Raw genomic sequence first — 20,136 nt, 5'->3', positions numbered from 1 at the left:
TTTCAGCATTCAAACTCTGATCAGAAGATGGCAGGAATGCATCAGAGAAACAGCAAGAAGACTTACAAAACATTGGTTTAAACTATGTTGCTTCTTCTCTCTGTCTTCCTTCTTAGCCTTGTCAACACCACCAATGTATTCCAGTCTAATATGGGACCAGCAGCCAAAGGACTAAGAAAGCCTGTTCTGATTGCAGCAGATTATTATGAAAATTGGCATCGCAAAATACAACTTCTTAGGAACTTGTATTCGTGTGGATTCGGTTAAAATTAGCTGCTAAAAACAGTGCCCTTCAGTGCAATATTTCCAAAATACATTGACAGGAATATACAGCATATAACATACAATGAAAATTTATTAGAGGTTCTTTATTCTGCATTTAAAATGAGCTATTTGACCGCTACATGTACAACTGATGTCTAATGCTTATATAACAAAGAGAAAGTCTATTGTATTGTATGTATACAGTAAAAATGTCTTTTCTGTAACATCTATGGCAACAAGTCCCATATTATAGCCTTAAATTCCCCTCACAAAGACCTCAAAACAAAGAGCAAAACAAAACGAGGCTACATTCTACGAGTTTCATTCTAGCGACTGATGTAAAAAGCAACATGATAAAATGGTGACAAAAAAACAACATACAACATCCAGTGAAAGGATAACACGTAAAAACTGAGAGAATATGTAGTCATTCACAGATAATACTTGAAACCTGGGGAATAGTTCTGTGTTAGTAGTTTGTGCTCTTTTTACTTTTAATAGTCTCTTTTTGAATGGATTTTCCATTAGAAATCAACATAAAGGCATATAAATTTTGCAGATCAATATTTGATTGATTTCAAATCAGTATTTAATAGATGCAGGACATTATATAAAGCAAAGTTGCAGGCTCTACATGTACATTATTTTTGATTTAATATCCAAAGTCAGTACAATGAGCGAGCTGGTGATAAAGGCACCGAATGTGTTAAACAGCAAACATTGGCACACTTTACATTTCGTTTTTCCATGACGTTGAATCTATGCGTATAATTAAGGCAAAAGACACAACAAGATAATAAACAACTAACACACAACGTGCTGAAAAAGTTCACCCTACAGCAGTTTATAAAGGTTGACAGTCTTAAAGGAATTAACATCTTAAAAACAATCTCATATACTTAGGACCACAGCATATGCAACATTTTTACAGAACACAGTAATAATATAAAATTATTAAAACAGTTTATTAGTGATGTCCTCAGAGCGTGGAATGTTCACAATATAAACAATATGTATTAAATGTTTCTTTTTACTTGTCCCAAATACAGGAATAGAAAATAGCTCAGCATCAGTGAATGTACCTCATTCTGCTGGCATTGAATATAATGATGGGTAGCAATGCACAAATACATTATTCATAATGTGTAAATATGTCTATTTGTAGCTATCACAATGGAGTCTATTGGGAATTCAATGAGAACAAACAGAGAAAGGCATGGAAAAAACTACCCAATAAATATCATCGGCTGTGGGATGACCTGCATTGTGTTGGAGGTAGCGAATCATTATGTGACTATCATGCATGATTAGATCTCTCTGAATGGCTGCAGTAAAATATTGTGTAGTTATGGAAATACGCAATGTCTGACTAGCAAAGTTTGTCCTTTTTGATTAAACAAGTGCTGTACTGCCTATCCTAAAAAAAAAAAAAAAAACAACATGTGAAGGAATGAAGTCAGATGTCAAATGGCTGGTGGATAAACATTATGCATCTATCTGCATTGAAAATGCATTAATAGCAGTAGGCGGAACCACCACCACCAGCAGCAAACACATCCAACAAAGCCCAAAGAGCCATGTCTGCTACTTACTTCCTGTTGGGATCAAGTCCCTGTCTGGAATGAAGAGTTTATACCCATAATGTTTTTCCAGAACATCGGGCAGGATCTCCAGGGCAAAGCGCTCCTCCTCTCGAGTTTCCTGACTCCACTGGTCTGGGTCCACTTTGGTGTAGGACAGATATGCATCATAGTCCTTCTTTTCTGAAAGGGTTGTACATATTATCATCCGGTCAGTCAATGCAGTACAAACATATTCCTCTTCCTCCTAATCCTCCTCCTCCTGTTCCTGCTTTGCTCAGAGGCAAAGGCTAGTCGGAAGGCCCTCCTCGGTATAGACGAACGCTTCTCTGTACTTTAAGCTAACTATCAGTTTGAATACCCTTTTCAGTACCTTTTGAATAACATCGTTTCACAGACTATTCTCCCTCGACCGAGCTTTAACAAGGTGCTAAAGGAGCGGAAAGGTTTTTAAATCATGGTCATTATCGATAGGTGCTGCAAATAAAGGCACAGACTCAGAACAGCTCGCACTTTTCAGAAAAAGGATAACAGTGATTTCTGTCCCCAAACAAAAAAGGTTATTATGGCATGTGCCCGGCACAGAGTTTTAAAGCCTCTGTCGGTTCCTTGTCCACTTAATATAATGATCTATACATTTCCCTGATAACACAAGGCTGGTACAAAGTGGATCTGCTCTGGAGAGATGCAAAGGAACAGCTCTGCCCTGCGAGGCAGATTAAGACTTTTCCAGGGGGAGGACTTGCTCTCAAAAGGTTGCTAATGCTGCCAGAGGAGATATTGAGTGGAACCACCATGTGACACTGATCTCTGGGTTTTCCAAAAGCTCCAGGCCTCAACTGCCAAGTGAGCACAAATTGATGGAATTAAGTTGTTTTCTTCTAGAGCTCTGCACACTGCACTTTTAGCAGGCGGCAGATAAGGCCTATTTAAAGTTACGGCAAAGATAACGAAAGAAAAACCGAAACAGGACACACAGTAATATTAACTACTGATGGATTACTGTTTCAAACCACATCTGATCTCTGCTAATGATTTTGCAGCAACGCATCTCTAGCAGTTGCATAACTGCCATTTTTTGAGCCGCATCTTGCCCTCATTTGAAGACTTCTGAACTAAGAGACTTTTTCTGTGGCTAAAGCTGGAAATCCTAAAACTGGAAACAAAGTAATGAGGGGCATCCTTACGTGGTTCCGTAGAGTATGGAATGACAAATTCATGTGCTAAATATTTGTCTGTTTACATTGTGACATTTAGTCTGATATTTTACAAGGAGTTTGGGTGTAGGAAAATAATCGGAACAATAAAGACTAGATTATATATTTTTTTTTTACCAGATGCTTTACTAAAGCTCCTTAGTACAAACAAGGCAAAGGTAACCCTCTGTATATATGTTTTATCAGTCTTTTTATTCATTTGTGATTCATTTATCGGGCTGGGTATCTTTCCCGAAGTAATTTTAGGTTGCATACTCTAGTCAATACCATGTCAAGGTTACTTGTAGAACTCGAATTATCAACAGCAGGATTCCTAGTCCATGTCCTTCTACATTTTAACATGGTTGCTTTTACTGTAGGCAAGTAGCAATTTGTCTGGGTAATATGCTAAAATGGAAAAAAAATGGCAGCAGGCAATGTAAGCTGAACATTCCCACTTTGCCCTATTGCTGAAGTACCCTTGATCAAGGCACTAAACCCTTAACCGCTTCAGTAAAAACACTCAGCTGCATACCTGGGCCAAATATTTTAATGAAAATTGCTTTCATTAAAAGTGTCATCTAATTAACAAAAATAATAACTTGTGTGCTTAAAAATATTTGCTTTACAGTCAAATGTGAAAGTCAAGTGACTGCTAAAAGTGGATACAACAAGAAATGAATCTCACAAAAACAGTGGTGGTTCATATAGCACTCTGAAAGGCAAAAAATGTAAACCGAGAACACCTGAACAGACAAGCTTTGCCTTTACTAACATGAATATGGAAATGCTGTGATCCATCACCACTGAACTCAAACTCCATTTCAGGCAGAATCCTTCACTGCCATGCTGCAGTGACACAACATTGATTTATGGCTTAATAGCACCTCTTCCATGAAATCAGTCTGTTTCTTTAAACAAAATATATGTGGGTAGTGCAATGACAATATCCATAAAGATGAATCGCTGATCTATTGATGAGAAGTAGAGCAGGAGAAGGGTGGAATTTGGAGCTGGACTGCATGAATATTCTGGAACTGTAGCTCTGCCACTTGTGAGACTCAGTGGTCTTTACAGAGTACACACACCCTCAGTACTTCATGCTTACGCTACACAGTGCTTCACACATGGACTAGTAATACACATGCACTCTGACTGTGAGATCAGTGTATTATTAGTTGAGTCATTTACATAACACCGCTGGCTACAAGAAACTTCTCGAAAACGTGTCTCCAAAGAAAGATCTGAAGATGTGCTTCTGTCAAACACTGACAAATAGTGATAACAACACATAAGAATACCATCATAGTGCTCTGGATGTTTACTTAATTCACATAACATTAACTGGTACAAAAATACTGCATTTGAAGGGTTTTTAACTTATCATAAACTTTACCCTGAATTATCTATGATAAAATGTTATTGTGGCTCAGTAAAGAAAGTGAGAAAGCAAATAAAATAAAATTAAATAAAAAGAGTGGATTTCCCACCTAACTTCTCTAACTGAGATAGTATTCAGCTACAGATACCATCTCAAAACTCAGCGATGATGAGTTTAGGCTGAACTGGTGTACAGTAACTGAGATTCAGTCATCTCAATGAACAGTGAGACTAGTATGACATGCAAACAAAGCACTACAATTGTTTAAACAAAACTGTGCAACACCTTTATTTGCCAAATTTCTCTGAAGAGACTTACAATGTTAAGTTACTTACAGTGATATACCCATTTGTACAGCTGGGTTATTTTTATCGCGGCAACTCAGGGTAAGTACCTTGCTTGAGGGTAATACAGCAATATACCCTTGTATACCCTGAATATTTAGAGAAAGACAGACTATTTGTCACGTCCTCAACCACACCCCAGCAGAATGCACCTGGCAGGTATCAGCAGCGGCGAGTATAAAGGAAGTCACACCACTGCTCCCAGCTTGCGGAATCTCCTTGAGACGACCGTCCCTTCTGCTCTTCTTTATTGTATCATAGCTTCGCCCAACTTCTTGCTCCCATTCCCTCGCCCCAGCTCCTGACTTCCCTGGCTTTGGACCAACTGCTTTGCCCTTTGACAACGACTTTGGATGGACCCCAAGAACCACGTTTGCTCTTCCTTTATTTGACCCATGCCTGTCCTTGACCACAAGTCCTGCCATTGCCCTTTGGAGAGAAACAAAACATCCCGCCCTTGGGTCCTACCTCTCGCCTCCTGGCCGTGTGTGTGTCACACTATAGCAGTGTTATTATATTTTAATGAATGGAATAATGGATTAGGAACAGTACATTACATTAGAGTACATTTTTATTATCTCTACTCTGAACGTAACTTTTACTGCAGACATGTTTACATTTACATTTATTCATTTAGCAGACGCTTTTCTCCAAAGCAACATACATCTCATAGAAAATACAATTTGTGCATTACCTTAGGAGAAAGAGACATAGCTGCAGATGTGTGACTCTTAAGTAGAGTTAGTTTGTTTCCTTCACCATATGCACCGACGTTCACCACACAAGTAGCTGCATAAAACTTTACCAGAATATCACCGATTCCTAAACACCTTCCTAGTAGTTTTTTTTTTTTTTTTTTTGAGATACTTATAAACATTTATGCTACATTTATATAGTTGCTTCTTTTTGGCTCCTATAAATGCTGTGTATATTCAGGACACCCACACAACCAGAGACCCCAGATTGAATGTTATGTAAATCTGATATTTTTTATAAGGTAAAATACCATTGTGATTAATGAGGTGTAATCATCACGAGATGATTGCATGCACAAGCCAAAGGGAGTAACGCTGGAAGCTTTTCGGGGGGGGGGGGGTGGGCAGTGATGGTGGTGGTGGTGGTGATGGAGCTCACAGCAGAATAATCACCTCGGTGCTGGGGAAAGTGAGCGTGGCCACCACAGAGGAAGACAAGGGCTCTGCGGCTTATTGAAACTGATCCCCTTAAACAGAAAGCAAATTGAAAATCTGTTTCCGTCTCCCACCGCTCACTCAAGTGCCGCAATTAAAGACGACAATCTCTGCCTGTCATTATGTCTGAGGATCCTGCTTTAGTCTTCTCACTGGTCTTGTTTTTAAAGTGCCTTCAAACAATGTATTATTGTAAAGGTCCCCCCCCCCCGTGTCCCCCCCACAACAGGTAATGACTTTCACAGAAATGTCTGATTTATCAAGCATCAAGCTAGAACTCCTTTATCCCCTTTTATTTATTCCAGCAAACTGAACAATACATTCCCTGTCAATAGCAGCTGTGCAGACTCCACCTACAGTGTACCCCATTCTTCAGATATATTCCTGCCATTTCCCGATACTCACATATGTATATTAGTTAAAAACAAATGTAAATGAATTGCTCCTGGCAACATCGTTCTTTAGTCTGATTGTGCTGGGACTAAGTAAACAATGCTGTTTTGCATTCACGGTACAGCATTATCTTTTGTCGATCAATTCAAAGTCTTAACTTGCTTTAAACGCTGTGTTTACTCTCCAGAATGATAACCACTTTGATTGTCTCATCTTTCAATTTATTTTTGCTTGTGTTCATTCCAAGCTTCGTTGCCCGTGGAACAAAAAAAATGCAGATATTACATAAAACAATTACAATGGAAAATTAAAAGTCATCCACATGTTTGTAAATATTTGTTGTTATTTAAACTCTCGAGCCTGAGATTTTTCATAGACTTTCTTCTGTAGTTTTGCATTTGATCTGTTCGATTATCAGTATATTCTTATTTCTCTAGTGGTTTACTACAGCAAATATGTCAGTAAGAATGCCTTACCTCCATCCACATCCTCGCTGCCGAAGTGATTCCTGTAGAAGAGCATGAGCTCGATCTTGTAGCACTTGTAAAGAGTGACCAGGAACACTAGTAAGAGCAGGATGGCCCCTAATCCTCCAGCGAGCTCCACCGTGTACATCAGCTCAACTGAAGGGAGGCAGAAAGAGAAGGGGAGCATGGGAACACTGTATATTGCTCACATCACACAGACACAGTGAAAACACACTTCTGCGTCACATTAACTGGCAAAGGTGTCATCGCAGGGTGCAACGCCCCATGCCTCTGTTGGAAGAACTGAGAACCCTGTTGGAATTTCCAAATTCCCGGGTGCACTGATTGATCCCACAGCCCTCAATGCCTGACTACACCTCTTCATCCCACCATCCCAATGTGCTCACGGTTAGTGCCCAGCGGACAGCTTGTTAACATAGCACGTGCAGGGTATGTGAATAAGACGGGGCCTGTAGCTGGATCGTAGAGCTGGAATCTCACTGTGGTGAATAATTACTGACTCACCCCACCTCTTTATCGGCTTTGAGATCTGACAGGCAAGCCACGGTCCTGTCGAGGCAAAAGCGCATCAATGCCACAGGGGTAGGACTCTCTGAAATTGTTCTTGCCCTGCATCAAACAAGTCAAATGAAGGTCGCGATTGCCTCGTGGCGAGTCAAACTCTGTGTACTTGGGTGTCTGACACCCACCACGCAAAGCAGGAGGCTGAATTATTTCAGAGATAGAACTGGATTACGGTGCATACATCTTTCTCATCCAAATCCTATACAGACACTGCCATCTTCAAAACAGCTTAGCGCTCTTTCAAATTAACCACCTTGGCCTGACCTGTTTTTGTAAATGAAACATACACATCAGCCTTTTGAACTGAATCAGGTGGAACCTTCATGGTACAAGTCTATATCCCTCCCTATGGTGCTATCCACTGCCTCTGAAAATAATATATATTACTGAGACCCGCAACACTATAATTTTTTACTACTTGTTATATCATAAATATTGTGAACACATGATTATTTTACCACATGTGCACGTAACTGCATATGCTCTGTTTATTTTAAATATGAACCGATACACCCTTTGCAAGCCTGTTTTGCGTCCTCTGTTGTTTTCTGCTATGTAAGAAAACTGCCTCCAGTTCTCTTACTCATCTCCTCTGCTGCCTTTCACAGCCCTCTCTTCTCCACAACATGTCAGATCTGACGAGTCTGACGTTCTTGTAAGATCTAACTAAAGAGTTCCATTTCTCTCGGCCTGGCACCTAAACTGAGCAGCTGCAGGGGAGATTATGACATATTATCACCCCGTGCTAGAGAACGTGCCTCACTTACATGTCAATATACTTGACAAAGCTATGTTATCATCCACGATTCATAATTCCCCTTCCAACCGACGCTGGTGCCAGGTTTAAGCATAGGGCATGCTGCTGGCATCTCGCCTTATCAGCTGCGACATCATTTTGAGCCGTAGGCCTTGTTTTGCTGCACCTCCAGAGGAGAGCGGGTGATGGATCAGACTCATTGCTGTACAGGTCCTCACCAGAGCGATGGGACGAGTGCAGCCTAATCCATCGTCTTGACACAGCACAATATTCCTGTGGTCCACCCCCTACTCTTCACATGGTGCTAAACCGACCATTTTAGAAGGCCCCACTAATGCCTACAGAGACAAATCTGAAACTTAGATGCACAGACAAAGTAATGCATCCCGTCTCCCCTCATGTCAGTGATCCAATCATCTAGATCATTGGACTGAAAGCAAAAGTACCTTTCTCAACCTAGTCATGATTTATGCAAACAACACCTTTAAAAAAAAGCCTTTACATCGGGATTTAATAACAGCAGCAGCCTTTTTTCAAGGAATGTATTGCTTTTAAACAATTTTCAAGGGATCAACAAGTGCTGGATGGGAACACTCAAGGGAGTCTCTAAATCATTGAGCTCAAGGTTTAAAAATTATACATTTAGTAGCGTCTCCATCCAGCAACTCATCTCACTGCTCGGTATATCAGATCACAATGAAAATACAGTCCATTAAACCCAAGGTCCAAAGGTTTGTGTCCCTGCAGTGCATTCTGGCAGCTCTGTAATTTCCGTCGTGTTTCATGCAGCTGCTGCAAAAATTTACCACTGCAGGGTGAATTATTATCACTTTGTGCTACTAATTCAACAGGAAAAAGGGAATAGTGGCAAACTGGCCTGCTGATAAATCATAAAGAAATGTCATTTCCATTTCCAGATCAGAACGCGCAAGTTGTGACGGAGGAATGCCGTTAGTAACTGAAGAGAGGGAAGGATTATGACAGATGAAATAAATGAAATAATCCTAAATGTGCAACAGTGATGAGAGATATAATAGACAAGAATCGGGTGCTTGCGTAAGGAGGATGAGTGATTCAAACTTACGCTCAGGCGACTTTGACTTGTAATTGGTCCAGTCACTGCAGCAACCAAGGACCATGTACTACAACAACAAACTACTAGTGTGAAATTGAGACAAATATATAATGGGTTCTCCTATCATGGGAATATTGCCTCACTCTCCATTAGAGCTTACTAATGTAATTGTTTATTTATTTTTACAAACTGTACATTTGTTCATAATTGAGGGACTGAATAATAAACACATGAAACTTCCTTATACACACATCGACCTATAGTTATAGTGTTAATGACCTCTCATAAAATGCCCAGCATCAATGGAAAAGGAAAAAAAATTATGTTCATATTAGACTTACAGGCAGAGTTGGGTAATGAAAAACTACTCAGGAATGGTTGCTTTAAAAAATTATGCAAATAAAAGTACTTGACAAGTAAAACAATGAGGCCAAAACCTAATTATCAGTTTACTTTAGTTCAGTATTCTGAATAATTACCAGAGTTAACAGCTTCAATATAGTTTTATATACAGCTTTTTAACAAAAAGTCTACTGTGCCGATACGATTAGATATTGCCGGTTCAATTAACCAAATAAACACAAAAACAAGCCTCTTTTTGGTATTATTTAGCATCATGTATCTTATACCTTTGGCCAAGACAGTTTACAATGTCAGGTTTTTATACTGTGCTACTTGTAGTTATTGACCTACTTATAGAACTGGGTAATTTTTACTGGAACAATTCAGACTAAGTACCTTGATCAAGGGTAGTAGACCTAGAGCATGGATTCAGATTTGTGCCCTTTGACTACAACACAATGGCTCTAAATACTGCACTACATGCTGCCCCAAATGAACAGTTATATAATTCCTTTTGCACTTTAGTGGACAGACAGACAGACACACACACACTTTCTGAACTGCTTGTCCCATACAGGGAACTGGAGCCTACCTGGCAACACAGGGCGTAAGGCCAGAGGGGAAGGGGACACACCCAGGACAGGACGCCAGTCCACCGCAAGGCACCCCAAGCGGGACTCGAACCCCAGACCCACCAGAGAGCAGGACCCTGTCCAACCCACTGTGCCACCACGCCCCTGTTACTTTAGTGCACACCTTTATGCAAAGCCATTTATAAATGGCAGGGGCACGATTCAAAGCAATAATGTTTAGGTCACAAGTCATTATTCATAACTGCTACATTACCAATTGTGCAATTGTAAGCAGACCCAGATGCAAAGTAACACTATGCAAATACTTAAGAATTGAAAAGGCCAAATTCCAAAAATGGTAAAATGCCATAGGGTCAGTCTAGCTATTTTAATAATTATCTAGCAAGAAAATGGTCCATTTAGGACATCATAATTAGACTATGGAAATAATTGCCCTGAATTTAAGTCATATAGCTGGCATACTGTGGCTAGCTAAATGATACCTACCTTAGCCATTTGAGTGGTATTCCACTCCTGTTGCTGACACTGACATTCAGGTTTGAAGGGAAGCAGAGTGCAGAGCCTGTTATGTAATTAGTAAATACTTTGCAGGCTAGCTACACAACAAGACAAGAAGAGCTTACTATAACATTTCTAAAACATGACAGACAAGGACAACAAGGCAGGTGTGTAGCATTTATAGCATTTAAGTTGGATAAGCCACTATGACCAGGAATATAGTGGAAAAACTGTCCCACTTTACTATAGGATAGGGTAAGTACAATTCAACTCAGGTACCTCTTTTATTGTTTAATCGTTTTATTGTAAAGTATGGATGGTATGGAGGTGGTTTACCGCCATTATCCACTGCATCAACATGGTACTTATATTTGTTACTAAATTAGGAAGCAATATGAAGGAAATGGCAAAACAGTTCAGAGAATTAGTACTGAAACACAGCTTAGGTGAACATGCATCATACACTGGTCTAGTGGAGCCTTTTTAGAAAATGGAAAGCGATAAATCAAAACGAAGAAAAGTATAACTAATCTGCTTAAACTACCAGTCAAAAGTTTGAGTACACCTGGGCAGTCTGTTTGGGATGAACTGGATACAAAAACATGTCAGCTGACTTCCAGCTGAAAGTCATGAACAAAATGCTTTCTGAAGAAAAAAAAAGTGCTTCCAGCAAATGCACTACAACTTTTCATTGGGTCTGAACTCTCTGAGAAGAGGAAAGATAGCAAGACACATTTGGAAAGTAACAAGCAGCTCTTGGTACACAGTAGTCATGGCATTACAGTTTTCGTCAGATGCACAATCAAAGGAAGAGCAAGTAAACAAGTTAGGAGGAAAGAAAGAGCACATAATAGGTAGAACAAAAACCCAAACGCAATCTTCAAAGCAGCTTTGTTCTTCACTTGAGTTTTTTAATTAGATGTCCTGTGTGTATAGATTGTTGTGAGGTTTGCACTTTTGTCTTTCTTCGTTTATGAAAAATAGATGACTCCATTGTTTTTCACTCTTGTTATGGGATGTACAAGGATTGCATAAGACACAAAATGGGTGGATATTGTTCTTAATCTCTTAAAAATTCCCAGTCCAGACAAATGCATAGAGCACTTGTCAGCATTTGGCTGGAATTTTGTTAACAGTCTTATCTATCGTGATTAAAGCCATATTCAAACTCTTCAATTGGGGGACATAAAAATGCCTGATTCCACAATTTTCTTTTTCCCAAAAATGTGTTTTGATGTAGTGTAGGAGACCAAACGTTAATTTGTTCATTGTACAAGACATTGTACAGCACTCGGCACAATAGAATTATTCTGTTCTAAAGAAGGGGTATGAAAATGAAAATTTATACTTAAAATTTTCATTTTTAAAACCAGCAAACTCATTTGTGGGAAAAGGCACACACACACACACACACACAGGTAGTGGTTTTAAAGCAAAAAAAAGCTTGGAAGATATTAGATTCATTTTTTCTTACTTATTGCAAATATGATTTTACTTATTGTAAATATGATGGGATAGCTTTAGACAGGAATTTGCATGCAGGGGTTGTCAAATGTCAGTCCAGTACAGGATGCCACACATTAACTGATCAGCATGCTGTAGCACCAAGAGCCCAGTTATCCAGGGAGTTACATAGTAGTCCCATCCAGAGCATCATACTGCACGCTGGACTGAATGAAAGTCCATTACTTGCAGAACAGGCTTTTTGCATAAAGTTTAATCCAGTCAAAATCCTGCACCTTATCAACTCATGTAATTTAGCTGTGGACTGAACCATAACAGACTCAAAAAAAAAACAAACCCACTCCTACTTGAGTAGCAGTGCCAATGGCCTACTTCTGCATAAGTCATGTATATTGCATCATAAATCCATAAAATAAACATTACAATAATTAGAAATATATAGCAGTCTCTGTTGCAGAGCGTAGGGAAAAAGAGACTTTTTCTGAGCAGTTTCAATTCAAGAGGCCAGAATAATCTCATAACATTTATTCAAAGATACACTGCTCAGTATAAATCCTTTCATACACTAAATGAAATGGAACTGGGCTCCCTTCAAAGTTCTGAAAAACTGCAAGTTTAAAAGAGGAATGGATTACTATGCAAATGTATGCACAACTGAAACTTCTGTAAAACAGAATGTTGTGGGAGAAACTAATTTCTCAAATGACCAAATCTGTTTTGCAAACCAAAAAATTGCAATCATCTCAAAATGAATGAATATGAAATAAAACAAAACAAACAAAAAAAAGGCAAATAAAAACATATAACACTGATGTTTGGGAATATACATACAGTTCTTAGAATCTCATGTTCAATAGATCACCCCCCCTATATCCCCACCCCTTTAAAAATGACATCATACCCCTTTGGACAATGAGTTTGTACAACACTTTAATTTCTGCTCTGAAGTTCGTCTTATTCCCTGTCCGTTCAAGGCTGCAGTTCTACACCTGTGCTCATTGCTGACCATCTTTGGCAGCGTAGTCAATGGACCTCATGTGGTCTTTGAGGAATCGGGGCAGTCCTGATATTGCCTTTGCCCTACTGCTTAGACACTGAATGCTCGCAGTTTAAGTCGCTCAGTTTTCATTAGAAGTTTCCATTGCTAAGGCAAGCATGCAGCTCTCAAAGGACTCGGGAACTCCAAGGACTGTGCGCCTTCAGGAACAACATGCATCAACAGAATAGCAATGTCTCTGTTCTCTTGCATGAAAAGACAAAGAAAATTCTGTGTGCCTTCAAAACACAATGAAAAAACATAAGAAGTTTAGAAAATGAGATGTTTTGACTAGCTGCACCCTGGTCATTTACTTGAGGTGAATAACTTGTAGGTATACAGACGTGGTGCATATGGATTCACCTATATACACATCTATATAACAGACGCATGTTAATCATTAGTATAATTGTAAAATGGTCTTTCAGCAGTCTTTCAGCTGACTCCCACACCCCCATAAAGTCTTGGTTACTCATGAGCCCACTGAAATCTAGATCTCATGCTGATTTTGAAGACCGCCTCAAAATGTTTTAATTCATTGAAACTTGGATGTACGCACGAAAGGTACGTACCGCGTAAACCATAGGATTGTACATGGTTTACTAGTGCTCTGTGACATAACTGTATGACGTAGTCCTTACCCCGTTTGGTGAGCTGAACACTGGCTTGGCGTCTTCCGTTGCCATTTTCTACATAGCAAGAGTAGTTTCCCAGATCCGCTTCCTCCACAGCGTCAATTGTCAGAGAGACTGACACTTCCTGTTCTCCCAGATGCTCCCGAAGGATCCTATATACAGAAAGGAATAGGATCCTATCATCACAGAGAGTCACTGTTTATTTAAGCTCTACAAATGAAATAGGCTGAATTTAACTGAATTAAATAAATTTACATTTCCACATCATATGAAATGACCATTCTCTGAGAATAAAAAAAAGTGTCTATGTACTATAAAACTGTGAAAAAAAATTGTCCTTGCTACAGTGGGATGCTATGGAAAAGCATGAGAGAAGTGAAATAAAAATTGCAATAATTTGCCTGCCACTGGTTTAATTTGTGTAAATGACCTTAAGTACTACTGACTGTATGTTAAGGACCACAGTAATTCAAATAGCTGAAAAATAGACAACCATTCCTTTGCCTGCACAGTGGGTAAGAAAACAAAATTAAAACAAAAATGTATCTTTTTATAGCAGCTGCCATGGAAACCAGGAAATGGAAGAAACAATGTTCCATAAAGTAAATGAATCTCTTCTTCTGGGCTCGTAAGGATCAGGCGGAAAAATATACAAATATGATCATCTTTGACTTCACATTAATTCACACTGCCGTCTTACTAATAATTAATGTTTTGTAAAAAAGGAAACTGTTGTGTTTTCCTGCACTTTGGGGATGGAGTGATAACAGCCACAGCCACCAGAGAAGGTCCAATTTATTTTATTTTATGTTATTCATCGTACTATGCTTCTGATTACAAGTGATTAGAATACGCATCTTTGCATATATGTGGTGCAGTCAATAAGACTGGCAACCACATGGTGGCCAGTCTCAGAACTTATTTACTGTACCATGTAAAGCTATTTGTCAAAACTGTCATCTCTGTCACTCAAACTGTACTGCGGTAAAGGTCTTTTTTCTTTGAGTTTGAAAAATGCATCTGGGTTTGATCTAGGTCAGTTATCAATCTACCCGTGCCTTAAAATCTGTACATTTTCATCAATTTACACTTTTAAAATGTTAAAATAATTGTACTGTAAATTGAAATGTTATTCATCCATTTTGGAAATAGCAGCAAAATCCAATACTCCCTCGCTCCAACAATACACATACATTTCCCCAACAATTTCCTCCCACACAGTAAGCTGGATATAAATTTTGCATCCAAGTGGGGTTTGTTAAGGATAATTCCATACAGGGCCCCTTTGTTTGAACATTTCCCCACTCTTTACTGGAGGAACATCAGAGATCCTATCTTCAGCGAGTACGCGCCCCCCTCCCTCACTGGAGCGAAGCCCCCCACTGACAACTCTCCTGTGGAACAAACACAACTGTGTGCCTGCCTGAGTATGTGAGGTTTTTTTCCTTTCTCTCCAATCAGTTTGTGCCTCACTGGCTGAATCAGAGTGGAGTTCAGAAATTGTAATATCGTAAAATTTATGCACAGCAGAGAAAGACAAGTTCTAGGTCTTTCTGCAGAAAAACAAGTTCAAGGTGCAGGGGAGCAAGGATGAAGAGATGTCATACACTGAGCTCTTAGATTGTCAGTACTGGCAAATATTAATTAAGTGGTTTCAGCCTCAGTGCTACTGTAGCGTAGTATTTAAAACACCTCGGTAGTCACCTGCCGCCTTTCGTTTGGAGTTTGTGTTGATTAATGCTCCTGCAGAACATGCTTCTCCAGAGACCAGCTCACAGCTGATTTAGGAGAAATCGTGACATGGCTCTGGCAGGGAAGACCTCCAACACTCATCGCTTCCACTTTCTCATTTCCCTTGGCTTTACAGTGCTATTCTTCTCCATCGACCGGCTCAGCGATAAAACTGACAAATTTGCAGGGGCGCTGGGGAACAGCAGGCTTGGCCTTGTGTGTCTCCATGTGCAAAACTGAAGGTAAGGACCAGGCCCAATTCGTCACACTTTAACTTAAACATCTCCCAGCTCCATTAAATATGTGGATTCATTCCAATATCCTCTGTGGTCTTACTCAGAGAAGAAACACGTAAGTGGCTGTTTTCAGCCTGGCTGGAGAGAGATGAAAGATGATGGGTTCTTGATGTTCCACGGAGTTGAGAGCCAGTGTGCATCAGAGGACACGTTTCAGCTGCCCAAAACCCAGCAGATCTCATTCCTCATTTATTGCTCGTATATTGACATATCTACTCATACAGGCAATAAATAAGGAGATAAAATGTGAAAAAGAAAAAAGCAGTGTATATGCTAACAACACATGAATTTACACCATGGGACAAACTTTGCCATTACCCTAAGTAATACTATAGCTGAAACAATAGTACTTTCTGGAAGGGCATAACAATAAAGATGCCTTGCCCTGTTTTTACTAAATGTGAAATACAGATGATCAGTAGATGATAAAACTCTGTATAGCTTTTTGTATAAATCTCAATGACTTCCATTATGTGTTAACGTGATGGCTGCTGTTCGAGATTAGACTAGGACAAATTCAAATGAGGAAAGTTCTGATTTCATTTTATTAAGTATAGAGTTCAGCAACCTAGCTCTACAAGACTCCACCATCCCACCTTTCCTTTTCTGTGTTGATGCTGAAAATGTATTATGTTATGAAAATGACAAATAAAAAACATATATGCTATTGCAACTACACCAGATTGCTTTCATTGTACAGAAAGAAGGTCAATGAACATTTCAGAAACTGTGATTACTGTGATGTTTGAAAGCTGTTTGTTGTTTGTTGTTAGTAAATTGGTTCTCAACCCCGAAGAAGAGTCCTTGCAATTGCATATTGGTATTCAGTGCAGAATCATAAATCACAGCCACAAAACACACGCTCAACCCATGAAATACACTTCTTCAAATACAGAACAAGTAAAGAATCAATAAAATTTAAGAGATGCGGCATAAAAACAAACTTACATCAGTTTACTTTTAATATTTGTACATTTATATGAATGACAGCTAGGAATGCAGTGTGCATTTTAAAAGTTGTAAATATGTGGCTCATTACTTTAATTTGCCATATTTTTTTTATCTTGATAGCCCAGTGTCCCAGAAATACCCCACCTTTGCACAGAAATGAGAAAATATAGCTGTTGCTCTTTGCACCAATTTTTCTATGGTTTCCAGTGAATCAATACGGTTAAGCAGTTATAGGTCTTTGCTTAGACACTTGGTGGAAGAATCTTTTGTTTATGCAAGTGATTCAAGTGCTGTTATGGCCACAGAGACAGGAGCTTTTCTATCTTTTACTGTGGTTTTTGTTTTTAGCCAGTCATAAACTCATATTTGGATAGGAATATACTGAAAAAATATAATTAAGGTCTCTACACTCCCAAATGCTTACACATGTGCATGGGTTTTACAAAGCGTAGACTAGCAAAAGAAGTAGTTCAGATGCCATAATATAGCTGATTTACCCTCCCTTGTACTTTGGCATGGACTTGGTGTTTTGAACTCAGGAGTAACTGATTTGCTGTGGCAAGTAGCAACGGATGTCAGAGGCATAAAGATGTCAGTATTTTCAAACTTCTGTTGGATGCAAGTGAAATGCTCACTATGGAATCTTCCATCATTGATGTGGATCACAGCAATAGTTTTTATGATGTAGCATTGTTTCGTACAAGAAAAGCCATTTTTGGTAGTTTAAAATCAAAGAAATAATTGAATTGCAGCACTCAAGTTGGAAAATAGAAGGCTATCGCATATGTGCCGCAGTGTGCTGGATTTAAGTAAGGTTAGACGTAAAACCCTGGGTCTTCTGGGTAATGCCTCACTATGGAGCATCTGGTCCTGGGGTGAACCGCCACTTAAATCCAAGCTCACGCTGGGCTCAGCAAGATCTGCCAGTGCGCACAATGACACGGTAGCAGCAATGATATGGTAACACTGGAGTTTTGAGGTACTCTACTTCTATCCTGCCGCTCTGCAGGGACAACCCTGCGAATGGTCTTCAGCCCAAGGTGAAAATACAACTCAAAGACAAAGAGGTGAGAAGGACAGAGGAGGAGTGCAATGTACCCTCTAGAGGACAGCAGCCTTCCATGGTGTAGGGAAAACAATGACTCAGAGAAGTCTAGGGTGGAAGACTCCACTGTTCACACACACACACATTTTCAGAACCACTTGTCCCTTACAGGGTCATGAGGAACCAGAGCCTACCCAGCAACACAGGGCATAAGGCTGGAGGGGAAGGGGACACACCCAGGACGGGACTCCAGTCCGTCGCAAGGTACCCCAAGCGGGACTCGAACCCCAGACCCACCGGACAGCAGGACTGCAGTCCAACCCACTGCGCCACCGCGCCACTGTACCCCCTGCCGCTGTTCAATAATCCCTAAAGAGTGAAGGACACAGTCCTTATGCCCCATGGGCTTCTGGAGTGCATGGTGCACATATAGAGACAGACTCAAGATGCTACGCTTGGTGATGTTTTGCTGATTGCATTTTCTCTCCATCTGGCTTTGTTACATTATTTATTATTTATGCTTTCCTATAATACTTGTCGCTATTGATTTTACTACTGTGGTTTACTTGTGATTGAAGCAATTCGCTACAGTTAGGGAAAAAAGAGCTTATATTCACTTTGAAGAATAAACACAGCAGGCATAGAGAATTATTCAATAATATACATTGATAAACAATTAAGTCCTTTCCTGACTGATTTGATGAACTATTACATTATGAAAAATATAAGCGTTAGGAGTTTCACCAGTGAAATGCAAAACAGACTGAATTTCTAATTCTGAAATATACTTGAAGTATACACATAACAAATGTGTATAAATCAATCATATTTCAACAGACGCAAAAAATACAGTATTTTACTATAAATAGATACTTTCTGCATTCACTATAACATCGGTGTAAGTACTTGCTGCGGCATGCTTTTTTAGGACTCTTTTAAACATTTGTATTTATTTTTGCAGTTTAAAACGAAATTAGAAATAATTGGGAGGGCATTCAGTCATCAGAAAAAAGCTGACCGTAAATATATACTGTGAATTCAATTCCACTGACAGTCCTATATGAGCACAGGCTGTGCATAAGGTTTTCAGAATTAGTCACCGTGGTTCAATGCCAGAAAATTACAATGCCAGAAGAGTAGCGGCAAGAAAAACTAAAGGAAGATTTCTTTTTTTTTAAGCATTATTATTAGTGCTGTTGAAGAAAAGCTTTTGCTTTCCATTTTCATCACTGGATGCACTTCAAATGTCAGAAATGCAATTACACAAAATATAACTGTGGAATACTACATCTCTTACTTGATGTCACTTTCTTGAACTCTGCTCTCATCAAGGTCCTCAATGAACTTCTCCCCTTTCATCCAGTAGATGAGTGGGCTGACGTCTCCACTGTAGCCAAATAAAGCTTGGCAGGTGAGGTTGACGGGGCCTCCTGTGGGAAAAACAGTAGTGGAAGCATAGTAACTTCAGAACTCACTGACCAGCTCCAAGTCCAACATGATTATTGAAGCAATAGGCTTCAGTCCATGTGGTACAGAAATTAATCTCACTATTAAATGGTCAACAAAACCCACCCAAGCTAGTGCATGATTGACAGACTCCATTATTCAAGGTGATTCAGTGACATTTTACATACATTTTACAGATGGGACTTTTCCTCCCAAAGCAATTCAGTCTCATCTGCCAGACTGAAGCACACTTATCCTCCAGTGAACCCAGCAGGAGACACGTCATCAGGCCTGGGAAACATTCAGTTCAGATGTCCCCACAAGCACTGCTTTGGCCAATTCAAATTAATATTTACACAGCACTGGGAGGCCTCTCGAAATGCACTCGACAGTACATTTCCAACCAATATTTGCTACACATCATGCTTATAAAGTATTAACTGGATTTCATTATTTACAAGTTTTCAGTTTGATCCTCTGGACAGATTGCAGAATACTAAGAGATACATAATATTAAGAATGGTGCAAACTTAGTTATGGTACAGCCTCGCAAATTGATTCCCATGGACAGCGCTACACTGTAAAGCAAAGCATCGTGACTTCAGGACCTTGGACAGTAACACATTCTGAGGCCCCACTTTGACAATTCAATACTGTGACTGTGACTGGATAGCATGAGTTCTATAGGCCTTCAGCACAAAGGGTGGTGCTACTGTGAATTTCAACACAAGTCAGTTCATGTACAGTACGTAAGGGTTCAGCACAGCATCTCCAATTTTAGCTTTTGTTAGGCCACCGACCTGAGAAATTAAATGCAAAATACAGGTCAGTGTGCTATTTCAAATATGTTACCCGTATATTTACTAC

General features: G+C 39.5%; 1 protein-coding gene across 1 annotated transcript in view; it reads right to left on the bottom strand.

Moving 5' to 3' along the window:
- Positions 1-20,136, bottom strand: part of LOC108920479 (interleukin-1 receptor accessory protein-like 1) — a 238,701-nt gene that overhangs the window by 2,107 nt on the left and 216,458 nt on the right. The window contains exons 7-10 of the mRNA XM_029258069.1: positions 19,121-19,253; positions 13,807-13,952; positions 6,825-6,971; positions 1,857-2,027 (exon numbers count right to left, since the gene is read on the bottom strand). Coding sequence (XP_029113902.1) covers positions 1,857-2,027; positions 6,825-6,971; positions 13,807-13,952; positions 19,121-19,253 — 597 coding nt within the window. The remainder of the gene's footprint in view (positions 1-1,856; positions 2,028-6,824; positions 6,972-13,806; positions 13,953-19,120; positions 19,254-20,136) is intronic.

The sequence above is a fragment of the Scleropages formosus genome, chromosome 14 (genome assembly GCF_900964775.1).
Source record: "Scleropages formosus chromosome 14, fSclFor1.1, whole genome shotgun sequence".
Taxonomy (NCBI): domain Eukaryota; kingdom Metazoa; phylum Chordata; class Actinopteri; order Osteoglossiformes; family Osteoglossidae; genus Scleropages; species Scleropages formosus.
Note: the sequence above shows the minus strand (reverse complement) of the source record. Positions and strands in the feature narration are given on the sequence as shown.